The sequence below is a fragment of the Vitis vinifera genome, chromosome 7 (genome assembly GCF_030704535.1).
Source record: "Vitis vinifera cultivar Pinot Noir 40024 chromosome 7, ASM3070453v1".
Classification (NCBI taxonomy): Eukaryota; Viridiplantae; Streptophyta; class Magnoliopsida; order Vitales; family Vitaceae; genus Vitis; species Vitis vinifera.
Genome location: NC_081811.1, coordinates 6,880,211 through 6,894,011, shown reverse-complemented (window position 1 = coordinate 6,894,011; position 13,801 = coordinate 6,880,211). Strand labels below are relative to the sequence as shown.

Below are 13,801 nucleotides of genomic sequence, written 5' to 3'. Positions count from 1 at the left end.
TATAATAATAAAATTTATTAAATATACGCATAAATAATAAATTTTATAAAAAATTTAGCAATTTTCTTAAATTTTACCTAAATTTTAAGACATGTTTGACCATATTTTCTAAAGCTTATTTTTAAAAATAATATTTTATTTTTTTAACTTAAAAATAGTTTAAAAAAATATGACCAACCAAGCCTATATTTTTCTTACTTATTTTTTAAAAATTATTCTTTATTTCACTTTGTTTTTAAAAATTATTTCCGGATAACAACCGTCAAACAATGTTAGAAAATGTTGAAAGATATTTTCAAAAATAGAAAGTTGTTTTTAAATATCAAACAAGTTGGGAAGGTGTACCTGCTAAGAAAATTTCTTTCAAAAGAAAAAAATAATGCAAATTTTCTTATTTCCACTTATGTCCTCTTTGTTTCAATCAGTGAGGAAAAAAATGATAAGCTTACAAAGTTGAGGACCGGAGAAAATAAATAAATAGACAAAAAAAAAAAAAAAAAATCCATCAAATGATAAAAGAAGAGAAAATAGGCAATTGAGCATTCATGAAGAAGCCTACATTACAAAGATTCCCTGAGGCTATGGCTTGTACGCCACATCTTCTTTTGGATGATCAACACAATATTATCCTCATCCTGATCTGGGTCTTCTTCTGAATCTGCTGTTCCCACTGCTTCCCAGTGTAATGCTGTTAGGTGCTTCTTTATGAATTCTACCACTGCTCGCTTATCACGGATGATCACGAACCCTGTTGGCCTTAGGATGCGGTCCATTTCAATCAGTAAATCCTCTGCACTACACCCATTTCGCTCTATATCAGAGAAGACGGTCCAGGCATGGAGTAGGTCGTAGGTTCGTGGGTAGGTTGAGAAGGCTTCACACCTGTCAGAGTTGGCATGCAAGAAGATCCTTCAGTGATTCATTGATCTGGAAAAGAACAATCTTTACAACTCTAAAAGAAATGGTCGTGCCTTTTATAATGGTACTGGTAAGCTGAGTTCTAAAGTGTGATTCTAATTTTATTCGTTTTGGTCTTTCAGATAGCCATGGAGTAGTTTACTTGAGGAATCTGATCAACATTTCTGGCATTCAGTCAGGAAGAGTAACATTTTCCTTTCTTATGCATGGTATGTTTTTTCCTTCAGGGAAAGTCTAGGGATTTTTCCTAGAAATCTAGAGGTTAAGAACTTTTTCAGTGATCCCTCTGGTTCCTGAGAGGGCAGAGAAAATAAATAACCAGAAATAAAATTTTAATGTCATGATGGTTTGAGTATGAATTGACGTTATACGATTCTCAATATTTCGTTTCTTTCTTTTCCTCAATACTGGCGTTTAAATTAAAATTGAACATACCAGTTATGAATAGTGCCTATCAGGCCTCTGTCATATATTATCTTGAGAGTGTTGGGTCCATCTTCTGCAACCACATTCATCACCCACACATTTTTGTCTTTCAGAGCAGCTGCAAATGATCCCATGCTTGCTTTCATGTCCATCAAGTTCCTCAAAGTATCAGGGTTGATCTTTGCACCCAAAATATTCCAGTAATTGTCAACCCTTTGTTGCCAAACTTCCTGCAACACGATCAATCTAATCATACAAGAAGTTCTTGTGACCTTGTATTTGTGTTTATGTGTGCCCCGGCAGAAAATGTGACGTATGCATGCATAAACAAAGAGATTTTGCCATGGATTACCGTATCCCTTTCAAACATGTCACTGGTATAGCCAAAATCAGCTAGACGAGGAGGAGGAGCAGTTAATCGAGCTGGCCAAGGAGCCAATCCACTACCTCTTGTTTGATGGTTTTCTGATGGGACCGACAAAATTTAGTTCGTGTATTTTTTCAATTTCCAATGTTAATCTCATGAAGTAGTGAAAACAGTCAACAATACAGCACAAGGAAACACATGAAGTTAAACTACAGGCAAAAAGGATCTCAGAATAAAGCTGTGTTTTCTATATGAAAATGATACAATCTAAAGTTTATTATAGATTAGAAGAGAAATGCATTACATCTTGCACCACATGCATGGGCTGTGATTTAAACAATTACTCACTGATTTAAACAATCAGGCATCAAATTGAGATAAATCAATCAAGGCTGTAATTGGATGCCAATGCCTAAACTTTCAACCAGTGAGTGAGATTCTAGTGCATTTTGTAATAGAAGGCAAGTTTATACGGTAGCAAGCAGTAAAATATTATGTGCTTCTAATTCATGAGCTGTAACCAAATTGTTTTCTGCAGTATGGTGAGGTAGCCCCTTATGGTGAAGGCCCAACATCGGGGGGATGGCCAAACACCACAGATACCTATGTAAGATAGATGCCTTCCTAGGATAGATGCTGGTGGAAATCCTCCTATCCATTTTCAGGAAGAATATTCTTCAAAAAAGCGGCTCCCTAGTCAAAGACCCTTTTCCATTAGGAAGGGGGTTCGGGTCAACTAGTCAAGTTGGGGACTCCTATTTCCATTTTGCCAAGGTAAAGAGATTCTTATTTCAATTTGTTAACTTAGAAGTGTTTCCCTCTTCTTGTTGAGGCAGAAGGCCAATACTCAAATTCTTGACATAACACCTTCCCTCCCTAGATTATTGAGCAAAGGGAGGGGTTGTCTACTCAGCTTTTGGGTAGAGAATTCACCCATTATATATCCCTCACATACAGGGTCTTTCCCTTAAATTGCTGAGGTAAAGCCCTCCTTGTTACACTGTCAATGGTGAGGGTGTAAACAAACAAGAGATCGGGGAAGTTCTAGAGAGAAGTGGAGCTTTGGAGTTGTAAACAAACAAGAGTGTTTAAAAGGCAATAATGTTAATGGTGAAAGGTCATCATCTCCTTGTTTGCTTCATATAATATCATTAGTGCTGGAAAATCAGACCTAGAGCTACCAGTGCAGCCCAAAATGCAGGCAGAAGTTGCTGCTTTTCTATTTGGGTCAATTTTGGGTGGCAAATCACACACGTTCATGATCATTCCAATTATAAACACGCATCTAAATGTCAACAAATTGCAAGTTTTTTATCCACTACCTGACTTAAAACAGGTAGGTCACAATTTGATGAAGCCTTGGAGCATATAATGAGAAGAACATAACCAAGCATAAATCAATATGCATGCAGTATCCCTCATTACCAGCTATAATGTGTAAAGCAGTTCACATTCTAGAACCATAGATTAGAATTGAATATGTGTGATATGCATATTGTATTCTGTATTTCCAGATATAACATACAAATTCCAAAAAATAAAAAATAAAAAATGCATAAAACAGTTCATATTCTAGATCCAGATACATTACAAAAATGAATTCCAAATCATAGATCCCCATGCTACCTAGTGTGAGTATATTTTTTTGCGGAACAGAAGTACATGATTAACAAACTTCATAGCTTCATTTCTGTAGTCTTTGTCTAACAAACACACCTATACATTTCAGATTATTTAGCATAATTAAGTAAAGTCATTTCAATTGTAAAAAAATTGGCATATATAATCCATTTTGTGAGTTGTCATGGCATTATTTCCTGAAGACCTGTTGCTTAAGGGAGTTCAGATTAGGTTGATACCATGCTCTTGGACATCTTATTTTTAATATGGTAAGGAAACTCATAAAGATCATGGTTTAGATGACGTATAAGGTAACAATACTCACGGTCAGAGTAAGGTGTGATGCAAGCTTCCATAGGTGTACCCCACACAGCATCTGGATCATCATCAGATCTGCAGAGAGGAGGTTGAGTACCAGAGTCCCTTTTCATGTAACAGTCATTAGTTAGAGGTTTGACCCAAATAACAGTTTGGTTCCTTCTTGCAGCTATTTTCCAACACATACGTTCTACAAGGGCACTCATCTCTCTCCATATTCTCAGATCCTCTTCATCCTGGGCATAGGCTTCAGGAGATGAGTAAGCAAAATAGCCACCTGGTCTAAGTAACCTATCTAGCTCAAGTAGAAGGATCCCATTCCTTTGAAGCCAATCAATCCTACAACGAGAACAGTGTGCAAGTTCAAAAGATCTACTTGGATAAGGGAGTCTTTTTGTCCCTAAAACACCAAGATATGCCGGAATTCCTCTCTCTAGGGCAAACTGGATTTGGTTTTGATGCACATCGTTGGGTGCTAAAGACATTGCAATGATATCAGATGAAAGAAGATATGCTCCGAAACTTGCCACTCCACAACCGACATCAAGGACTGTGCGGATCCTTCCTCCATTGTTTAAATTATTATTTGGAAAGTTGAGCATCTGCCAGTCCAATCCATTAAAAATGATCATCACTTATTCAGCAGAACACAAGCACAAGATTAATGTATTTACAAGTCTTGGCTTTCCATTTTTCCCTTTTGGACATTGTAAAGAACCAACTTACATTTGCAATTGAGGCAATATACTTGTCAGCTCCATAATGAAAATGAGTTCCACCACCAGGAAATGCAATCTTTTCACCTTTGACAACCATCCAGTTCTGGTCAGACTTCTCAGTTGCAAGGTGGGTATGAGGTATATTGGCTTTCCACACCTCATCTCTGCTTTTAGGCCACTTGATTGGGACCTGTTACCGCCCACAGCAGAAGAGAATCATCTTAGGTACATGTGGATAATGAAAACAATATAAACTTCCTTGGTCCCAATATTTCAAAAAACTTAAGCACAGACTCACCTTGTACCCTGCTGGAGGAGGAATCAAGCAATTATAGCGCCTTTCAGGTGGTGGGCAATGTCTCTCATAGTGCTCCATCAAAGACAAATCCAACTTCAACTTTGTTTTGTATATAAAGTGCCTGTCTAGGCAAGGAATCAACTCTGAATGGTGATCATCACAAACCTTCAAAAGGCAAATATAAGAAAGATAAATTAGTCAAACACCAGGACATACAGAGCTAAGAATGACACTAATTCAATTCACTAGGTAGAGAGGTAAAAGTTGTTCAGCTGGAAACAACTCACAGGAATGCTCTTTAGTATAGCATCATTTTCTCCTCCTTCGCCAAATTTGTTGGAAGATTCATATTGCTTGCCACCAATATCAGTCCCTTCATCACCACCCCAGTAAGAAGACCCAAGTTTTCTCAAAGATTTACTGCCATACTCCAGAGCCGACGGACCACGGTTCCGAGAGTACACATAAAGAAAACAAACACAGATGACCAAAATCAGTAGTGAAGTAACCAACCGCTTCTTGTGACCTCCATCAGCCCTTCCCCTCGTCATTTTAGTTAGAGCTAAAAGATAAACAGATATTCTCTCTTGGCCTGAGGAAGATCAAAATTGGAACTTCCAATGTAGAGTAATTGATGGCAGAGGATGGACCCACAATGAATTTCAAGCCAAACTCATTAATTCAATGTTTCACTTCAAAAATTAAGAACACAAAACCCGATCTTCCCCATCACCAACCGATCCCCAACACTGCAAAATTCAAATCCACAAACAATCAATACACATGAATCACCAAGTGTAACTAAGGAGCACATAGACGTGGGTCATCAGCCAGGCTCCCCCCTAATTTATATTAGACACCCTTTACCCCATGGACAACACCCACTACAAAAACCTGGTAAAATCAACACTAGTTCTCAGTCATGGAAGCCATTACATCATTCCACAAAAATACACCATTTGATGCTTACAACATCCGGCAAAACACCAAAAAAAAAAAAAAAGAAAAAGAAAAAAGAATCTAGGTACCAAAATCATTGCAACTCAAATCAAAGTGGGTAATCAAATTCAATTTTAAAAAAATATATATGTATATGGCTATTAGATAGAATTATTTTTCATTTTCGAAAATATATAAAATGAGAATGACATAGAAAACATGATCGGTACCCCACCTTAAAAAACCGAAAAGGGAAAAAAAAACACAATCTAATAATTTACGACTTTCCAAAGATAAAAACATTCATTGTTTTCATTGTCAAAAACACCTGCATATTCAAGTGAATGCAAAAAAAATGTTTGGTTCACATTCTTGGAAGGACTCACACTGTTGGAAAAAAAGGCCTAAACCAATGCAAATATTCTTTCCAAAACAAAGAAAAATGTGCACCCAAAATGGCAACCAAACAATGCCCAAACAATGGAATCACTCCCAACCCGCAGATCTGCAACAAAAAATCGATGCCCAAAAGCATTCTGCAGTTCTGAAATCAAACACCCACAAAGAAATTTGATCAAAGAAAGGGTATAGAACACATGAAACGGCGCGTGCCAACAAAAAAATGACAACGGATCTGGGAAAAGCAAAGTGAGAGCAGTGGAGGGTCAAGGATGGAGGTGGAGGTGCACGAAAGGTGAAATGGATCTGCGGAGTAGAGTACCAGGAAATGGCAGCAACTCCTGAGCAGCAGTTGCAACAGTTGATTTTCGCAGGAGTTTTTTTTGGAGAGCAAAACCACTAGATTTAACACTCTTTATGTCCTCAAAACGGCGTCGTCTTTCTCTACACGACGTCGTTTTCATTGTTGTAAGCGGCAACCAACCACCTGTTTTTTTACCTTCTCTTTGTGTGATTAATTTAAAATAATTAAAATTTTATCATATCTATTATAAATTCTTATTTAATGCATATTAATAAAAAAGGTGAAAAAAAAATTAATGATATGTTTATTAATTTTTTGAGAAAAGAAAGGAATCAAAATTAGGAATCCATTCATCTTATGTAAATAAATAAATAAACTTAATACTAATATTTTAAATAATAATTATTTTAATATTTTATTTAAAAAAAAATTAAGATTTATTTTATAATTATTTTTGAAAATAGTTTTTTATTCTCTAAAATAAAAAACAGTAAAACATATTTGATAATCAAAACATTATTTTCTATTTTCAAAAATTATTTTTTTAATTATTATTTTTATTTATTTTATGAAGATTAGTTTAAAAAATAATTATATAAATATGTAAAAAGATTAAAAATAAAACATTAAAAATAAATTTTATTTTTAAAAATATTAAAAATATTTTAGATTTGGAATCACATTTTTAATTTACAAAATATCAAATAACCATTTTCAAAAACTAATTTTTAAAAATGATTTAAAAAATAATTATCAAATATACCCTTAACTATTATTTTTAATTTTTACCTCAATTTGTAAAAGAACAAACTCTATTAAATTTATGTATTTATTACGATTATTGTTTTGGAGTAAATTTATTATTCTTTTGGGACAGAAATTAGGGTTTGTGAATTGACGAGCTCGAGCGAATCCAGAAGAATGGAGGCGATTCCGGGACCATCGACGGCGAGAAAGCGTCGGCGCGATGAAGAAAACGTCCCGGAAAGTGAAGATTACGATGAAGCCCTATCACTCGGTGATCATTCTGTGTCTGAATATTCTTTTCATTTGGAGTGATTAATGATGTGGATGGTTTCATGACGTGATTAATACCTCCATGTGAATGCAGAGCAGAGTCTTACTTTCAGCGATACGTTGGTGGCTCTACGCATAATGCGCGCGCAATTTCCACAAATTGAGAAGGTTTGGAATGACATTTTGTCCCTAATTTTTCTGGTTTTGGCATTATTTTGATTGAATTTACGTATGCAAATGCATGTAAATTGAATTTACGTATGCAAATGCATGTAAAACTTGAATTTGGTGAAGAAAGGCGAGATTTCTAAAATTGAACTCGAACTTTACCTGTAAAATTGGTTGATTGTGCTTTGAGTACGAGTCTGGGAGATGTATCTTGTGGGTTTAAATTGTTGTTTTTAAAAGGAAATCGGTAAAAAAAAAAAAATCTGTTGCAAATGAATACATATAAATGTATTACAAAACGGGAAAATATCAATTACTTTGCGAAGGAAAGGAAATTTATGTAGAATTTTGAAAGGTGGGAGGTGGAAGCACTGAAAAAAGGTGGCTGATGGCATATAGACCCTTAAATACTACAGTGGAAAGAAATGAATTTGTATAAGTACGCAAATGTAGGGGGTCCAAATGCTATGGAAATGATTAAGGCTTATTTGGGGAGCATGAAAGCCAATAAAAACTGCAACCTCTTGTTGTTGTTTTATTTATTTATATTCAGTTTGGCAATAGTAAATCTTCAGTTTGGTTCATGTTTGTTTATATCTATTTGATTGCCGTCTCACACCAATATAATGTCATGCTGATTTTTCTGACACACTGAACTTGACTCAACAACAGGCTTTTTTATTGAATTTCCCTTTTGTTAATATAAGTAGCATGTGATGTAGCCAAAGACATGTTTTGATATGCAGTTTTATGCAGGTCATTCCCTTTCTTGCCAATGAGTCATTATGTTAGTCCTTGTTTATCTAACAACTCTGTTTATAGTTTAATTCTTCTACTAGTTGGAACATGAAATCTACAAATTTTCTGACTTCTCCCTCTTTATTAAGTTTGGAAAATTTTTTCTAATCTTCTTATACAAATGGAATGTAATTTTCAATTTTTATCATATAAAGTAATATTTATCCATGGTAATCCTTATATTATCTGTCTTGTTCTGCATTTATGCATATTTTCAGGTTTCTGTTCAGCCCTTCATTTTAAGGTCACAACTATATAGCAGTGTGAAGGACAGAACTCAAGTGGATAGGGAATTAGAGGTTTGGTAAAATTTTGAATATCTACTTAACCTGGAATGGATTTCATAACTGGCATTTTTGTTTCCTGTAGGGTATGATTTAGAGATTTTTGAATATTGATATAGAAGTTAACATGGAGATGTTTAAATGTTGGTGTTATGTTTGACAAAGTGAAAGGTGGTAGCGAAACCCTCAATGCACTAGGAACAACTGTGCAAGGATCATGAAATTTTAGTTCATACATAAATAAAATCTAGATTAGGAGAAAAAATTTTTGGAAGTTGGCAAGGTGGGCAGCATGCACATGAGCATGTTCCTCATGTTATTTAATCCCTCCCACTTCTCCATTCTGTTTTGCAATGCTATTTTTTCCAATTGACTTGCCTCATTATAAATGGAACATGCTGTTGTGACTAATTGTTGGAAAATACCTTTTTTTTTTTTTTTTTTTTTTTTCAGTTAGAATTTATAAACAAAAGGGAAGAAAGGCAGGCAATTTCTGTAGATGCAAATTGTGCACACTCCTAGGGCTAGATGTATCATGTATTACATGTTATGTGCATCAAATATATTACATGACACACAAACACTGCAATCTCTGTTCTCTTCCAAACCAATTTAATTTTTGGAATCTGCTATTGCTTTGAAATTTTAGAAGTTCTAATACTCTGCTGTCACAAAGAACTGACCTACCCTCCAGCACATCATAATATAAAATTTTAACTTGTCATAGCAACGGATTTTGAAGGTATCTACAGCCCGAAGCATGTGTTTCTAATACCCTTATGTGTTCAGTGGATTTTTGTGTTCAACAAAAAGTTTAAGAAACTTAAAACGAGAAAATTATTATGGGGTGCTAGTTGAAACATATTAGACATTTAAACTTAAAATGAACACCCTATATTTTGCTAGCATGGGGACAATGTTTTAGATCGAAGGACCTCAGAGCTTGAAGGTGTGAATGTCATGAAAGCTTTACAGGCTTATGCTTAAAATTGCACACCTTACTTGTCTCATGCCTTAAAATGTAGGCCTGAAAGGCCTTTTTAAATCTGTGTTGCTAATATCTTATAAGCCTTGAGATGTTATTGAAGTGATAAATTTGATGTTTTATAGAATTTGATTTGAAAATTTTGCAGCTGTTTTGTTTCAGAAAATTTATGATGAAATATCTTGTACACGTTTTATTGAGATATAAACAAGATGTGGTCCTAGCAATATGTTAGGAAGTTTCTTGCAGATCTAAATAACTGGAATATTGCACGATTGAATTAAACAAATTCAGCTGTCTTACCTGTACCTAGTGTGTGATGCAGAGATCCTTTCATTTTCATAACTCTTGCATTTGCTATGTTTGATTATAAGTGAAATTGAGCGTTTTGTTTTGTCGCCTTCCCTGGATTGTTTTAATTTGATTTTGTAGATTTTTTTTTTGTGCTTGATGCAAACCAAGGTATTTTTCATTACACAGTCATTGAGGAGGGACAAGGTTTTGCGCATTTTCAAACTAAATACTGGACAAGATGATCATGCTATAATGTTCATGGATGACTATTTGAACCAGGTTTGTTGCATTGATTTTATTAGATGTTAAAATAATCTAAACATTAATCAGCAGATCTTTCAGCTTCTTTTTAACAAGCATATCCAGGTTGTAGTATTGGTGTTATCATTTTTCTGGAAATAATTGGGTGCATGCATGTCTATAACATTTCAGGCCTTATGAATTTATAAAAATGGTGCCCTTGGTTTTTATTTATGAGTTATTTGCTTGTCAAGTCTGAAATTTTGATAAACTGGCAATTAATTGTGACTATTTTATTTATTTATTTATTTTGTATGAAATTCCTTTATAGATAGAACGTGTTATCAAAAGAATGGCAGCGAAGAAGCAAGATGAGCTTGCAGTTTTTGAGTGGTTCAAAACACATGTTATCACTTCCAAGCTTGAACCTAGTATCGAACATCAAGAGCTTGTGAGTAACTCCAATATGAATTGCTGTATTTTTTTATTTTTATTTTTAAAGTTCATCTTCAACTGTGCTTTGCATAGTTTCTATTTATGCTGGTATAGATTATCACCTAAATGCAACAAATGTTCAAACAACAACATTCAAGTTATTTTTGCAATCATATATGATTATTATATTTCATTTTTTCTATGCACCTTTAATGTGATATGAAAATTTTCCTCCCTTGAATAGAATGATCTCTGATGTTCATTACTCTTTCCTTCAGTGCTCACTGCTATCATTTGGAGGAAATGTAAAAGATGAACACATCTCTCTTTTAATCAATGCTGGCCTACTTGTAAGTAAACTTGGGATTCTGAATAATCTGTTGCATTAGTGTGCTTTTTGGAATTCCATATCTCAATGGTTGTGTTGCTTGGATACAGGTGTAGGCATATATGTTTTTTGTGTGTATGATCAGAGTGTAATATAACAATTTGATATGGTATAGAGTAAACAAACACATGCCTTTGTTTGCAATGTTTGCACATGTGTGCATGTCTCCTGGAACATGAAAAACATGCACTGTTATGATTCTGTTGAGTGTTTATATAAATCACGTTGCTTTTTTTTCATATTAGTATGCAATTGATTGCACTTTTGGTTCTTTTCTTATGTGATCTCTTGTTTCTTCCCCAGAAACATGGTTGATGGTCTTCAGTCTGTACTGGTTCTAACTCTGCCATTTACTTTCCAGACTCGCCAGCTTATTGATCCAAACATGTACTGGTTTGCAATCCCTAATATTGGTTCACTACTTAAGGGCCTTTCTCAGGTACACGCTTGATTGTAATATTCTCTACCTTATGTGACAGTAAGATAACACTTGAAGGGGACTGTTGGACTCAGTTACAAGTTTCTAACATGGTAACCTATAAGGAACATAGACATGTGGCATCCAACATTGTGAATGAGGGAAAAAATAGTATCCCTGTCATGTAGTCTGTAAATTTTTTATAGGTTGTGAAATAATAATATAAATGGATGATGTTAAATTTGGAAACATTAAATTTGAATCTAATGGATTTGACATTTTCCTAGGTTTATAAGCTATTCTGAGCCCTTGTTATCTTGGTATATCGGGAGAAGTTAATCTTGAAGATTTTTTTCTATATATTTTTCCTTTGTTTTTTTGATGTGAAACAAGGAAAAAAAACAAAGATTGGAAGCACCTAGGAAAAAAGGGTGGCACAACCCAAGTACACTTAATCCTGAAGATTTCTTATTGCAAGTAAGAGCCTAGATCTGGTAGCAAATGGGATTCGATGGCCTCCCCCTATAAACCATGTGTCACAAATTATTGTGGGGCAGAAATTTTGTGTTGAGAAAAATTATTTAACTGTCATCTTTCTCTAGTTAGAACGCGGTGGATTCTTTCTGTTACTTGTGGTGGATTCCTCAAGGCTGCTTTGATGGTTTTGAGAGAAGACCACACAATTCCTCTGTATATTTTTTTTATATTCCTAATCTCATCTTCCTCCCATAATTTCTTTTACTCTTTTTCTTAGCACTTCATCTCCTTTTTCTTTTTTCTAGCCCACTCTAAATTATATCACACACTGTTTTTTTGAGCAAAGTTAGTGGAAAATGTACCCACATATTGGGAACAAAGAGGGAGTTGAATCCTTAAAGGAAATTCTCAAGAGATAAAGAAAAAGTAAGGTAGACTGGAAACCAGGAGGCAATGAGTCAACAGCTGTTAAGTCTGCTAATCTTCCCCATTAAGTAATTAGAACTAAGAGGATTTGAAAATTTTTACTTAAAAAGCCAACAAAAAATGGACTGGGATGCCTGAATTCCTGTACAAGATATAAAATCATAAGCTTTCTGTTTTTGGATTTGAATTGACAAATGTTGGTTTTATGTATTGGACTGTGATAAGGACTAAAGGATCAAATTGAACTTGATGGAGTTATTGGGATAAATGTTGTTGTTTTGAGGGCTTTGATTGGGTCATATATAATTTAGATGACGTAACCTATACTTTTAAAACAGTATGTATTTTAATTGTAACTATGAAAATTAAAGTTTTTCTCCATTGGAAATCAGAATTTGTTAGGGAGTTTCATTGAGAACATTTGATATTTTGAATAATTTCCCGAGCCAACAGTATAATCTTTATTTGGCTCTTTATCCAGGGACGAAAGGAACTCCTCTCTTTTCTAAACCGTCGAAGATACAAAGAGATGATGTTAGCCCCTCTAGAGAAGAAGCGTCTTCGGCTATCTCCACTTGATATGAGGTTTCATCTTCGTGACCTGATTGGCTCGGGTCATGTCAAAACAGTCCACACACCAACTGGCTTAGTTGTTCGGGTCTCAAAGGATTAAAACCCAGGCAAAGCACCAGCTGCAATTTCCTCTTCAATAATTATAATGCTTCTTATCTCTTGGTTGTCAAGCATGAAAGAGCTCAAGTCACTCATGCTTTGGACAGGTTAGTTTATAATGCTTCCTACAGATTTCCTTCACAAGAAGAGGAGAGTGGAATTTCTATTGAAGTTAGGGAATTAATTTTTTTATGAAATTTCATTCATCAACCTCAATGAATGTGTGATAATGTGAGTGTCTTCTCTATGGGCTTTCAATTACTCAGTCATCTGTAAATTTAGTGCTTAATTTTAAAATTGTCTATCTTGTGATCCTTCCATGATTAACTGAATTCCTATACGATGCTGCAATAAAAGAAAATTTAGATAATTGCCCCAACCGCATGTGTGACTGTGAGTTAATATTTCCATTCTAATGGGTTTTTCTACCTTCTTCATTTATATTAGTTTAGTCTTTGCTTTGGAGTTTCTGTGGCTATTTGTTGACCTCTCCATGTTGACAATAAAATGATCCATAAGTCACTATCACATTGAGGGCTGGATTCCAGACATGGGAGCATGATTTTACATGCAAAAAAACGTGGGTCAGAGCTTAGTTTTTTGCAAACCTTTTTCTTACTGGGTTTTATGTTTGGTTGTTGGAGCATGAATGGTATTATTTAAGGGGAAAAAAAGAAGAAAGAAACATTGTTATTAAGTTATAGTTGTGTACTTTTCTGTGTTGTTGGTAACTTTTAGTTGATGGAGTTGTTCATTACATGGTGGTGGTTGATACCATGAGAATAATTCTTGAGAAATATTTATATATTTTTTGATAGGTTACAATTCTTAAGAAATATTATTTTCAATAAAATTATAAAATGTGTTTTTGAATTTTTACTAAGATAATAT

General features: G+C 34.5%; 2 protein-coding genes and 1 long non-coding RNA gene across 7 annotated transcripts; 2 read left to right on the top strand and 1 right to left on the bottom strand.

Moving 5' to 3' along the window:
- Positions 1 to 357: 357 nt before the first annotated feature.
- On the bottom strand, positions 358 to 6,421 carry LOC100243005 (probable methyltransferase PMT8). 3 transcript variants are annotated; one of them, XM_059737967.1, is made up of 9 exons: positions 6,327 to 6,378; positions 5,992 to 6,149; positions 4,954 to 5,415; positions 4,667 to 4,831; positions 4,376 to 4,558; positions 3,657 to 4,251; positions 1,697 to 1,809; positions 1,354 to 1,574; positions 358 to 882 (listed from the first exon to the last, which is right to left on the bottom strand). In XM_059737967.1, exons 3-9 carry the CDS (start codon positions 5,215 to 5,217, stop codon positions 561 to 563), a joined length of 1,863 nt encoding a protein of 620 aa, XP_059593950.1. In that variant the 5' UTR covers positions 5,218 to 5,415; positions 5,992 to 6,149; positions 6,327 to 6,378; the 3' UTR covers positions 358 to 560. The 3 variants fall into 3 exon arrangements, with proteins under 3 accessions (XP_059593950.1, XP_002272613.1, XP_019076885.1); XM_002272577.4 differs by lacking the exon at positions 5,992 to 6,149 and having other exon boundaries at positions 6,327 to 6,421; XM_019221340.2 differs by lacking the exon at positions 5,992 to 6,149 and having other exon boundaries at positions 358 to 927; positions 6,327 to 6,381.
- Positions 880 to 1,277, top strand: LOC132254060 (uncharacterized). Its single transcript, XR_009466027.1, has 2 exons — positions 880 to 964; positions 1,041 to 1,277. It is a non-coding gene; the product is annotated as an uncharacterized LOC132254060 (long non-coding RNA).
- Positions 6,422 to 7,151: 730 nt separating the features above from the next.
- LOC100260094 (uncharacterized) lies at positions 7,152 to 13,289 on the top strand. 3 transcript variants are annotated; one of them, XM_002277299.4, is made up of 8 exons: positions 7,152 to 7,326; positions 7,420 to 7,493; positions 8,510 to 8,590; positions 10,041 to 10,133; positions 10,426 to 10,545; positions 10,808 to 10,879; positions 11,279 to 11,356; positions 12,720 to 13,289. In XM_002277299.4, the coding sequence occupies exons 1-8, from the start codon at positions 7,230 to 7,232 to the stop codon at positions 12,909 to 12,911; spliced, it is 807 nt and encodes a 268-aa protein (XP_002277335.1). In that variant the 5' UTR covers positions 7,152 to 7,229; the 3' UTR covers positions 12,912 to 13,289. The 3 variants fall into 3 exon arrangements, with proteins under 3 accessions (XP_002277335.1, XP_059593949.1, XP_010652385.1); XM_059737966.1 differs by having other exon boundaries at positions 10,023 to 10,133; XM_010654083.3 differs by lacking the exon at positions 8,510 to 8,590.
- The last annotated feature ends 512 nt before the right edge of the window (positions 13,290 to 13,801 follow it).

What these genes read in the sequence shown, in the direction of transcription:
- LOC100243005 (XM_002272577.4), bottom strand. Translation starts at nt 5,217, where the DNA reads ATGACGAGGGGAAGGGCTGATGGAGGTCACAAGAAGCGGTTGGTTACT. An exon ending in CATCACACCTTACTCTGACC is followed by an intron (nt 1,810 to 3,656) that starts GTGAGTATTGTT and finishes CGGTCCCATCAG; the next exon opens with AAAACCATCAAACAAGAGGT. An exon ending in ATAGGCACTATTCATAACTG is followed by an intron (nt 883 to 1,353) that starts GTATGTTCAATT and finishes CAACTCTGACAG; the next exon opens with GTGTGAAGCCTTCTCAACCT.
- LOC100260094 (XM_059737966.1), top strand. Translation starts at nt 7,230, where the DNA reads ATGGAGGCGATTCCGGGACCATCGACGGCGAGAAAGCGTCGGCGCGAT. An exon ending in CGATGAAGCCCTATCACTCG is followed by an intron (nt 7,327 to 7,419) that starts GTGATCATTCTG and finishes ATGTGAATGCAG; the next exon opens with AGCAGAGTCTTACTTTCAGC. An exon ending in AAGTGGATAGGGAATTAGAG is followed by an intron (nt 8,591 to 10,022) that starts GTTTGGTAAAAT and finishes ATGCAAACCAAG; the next exon opens with GTATTTTTCATTACACAGTC.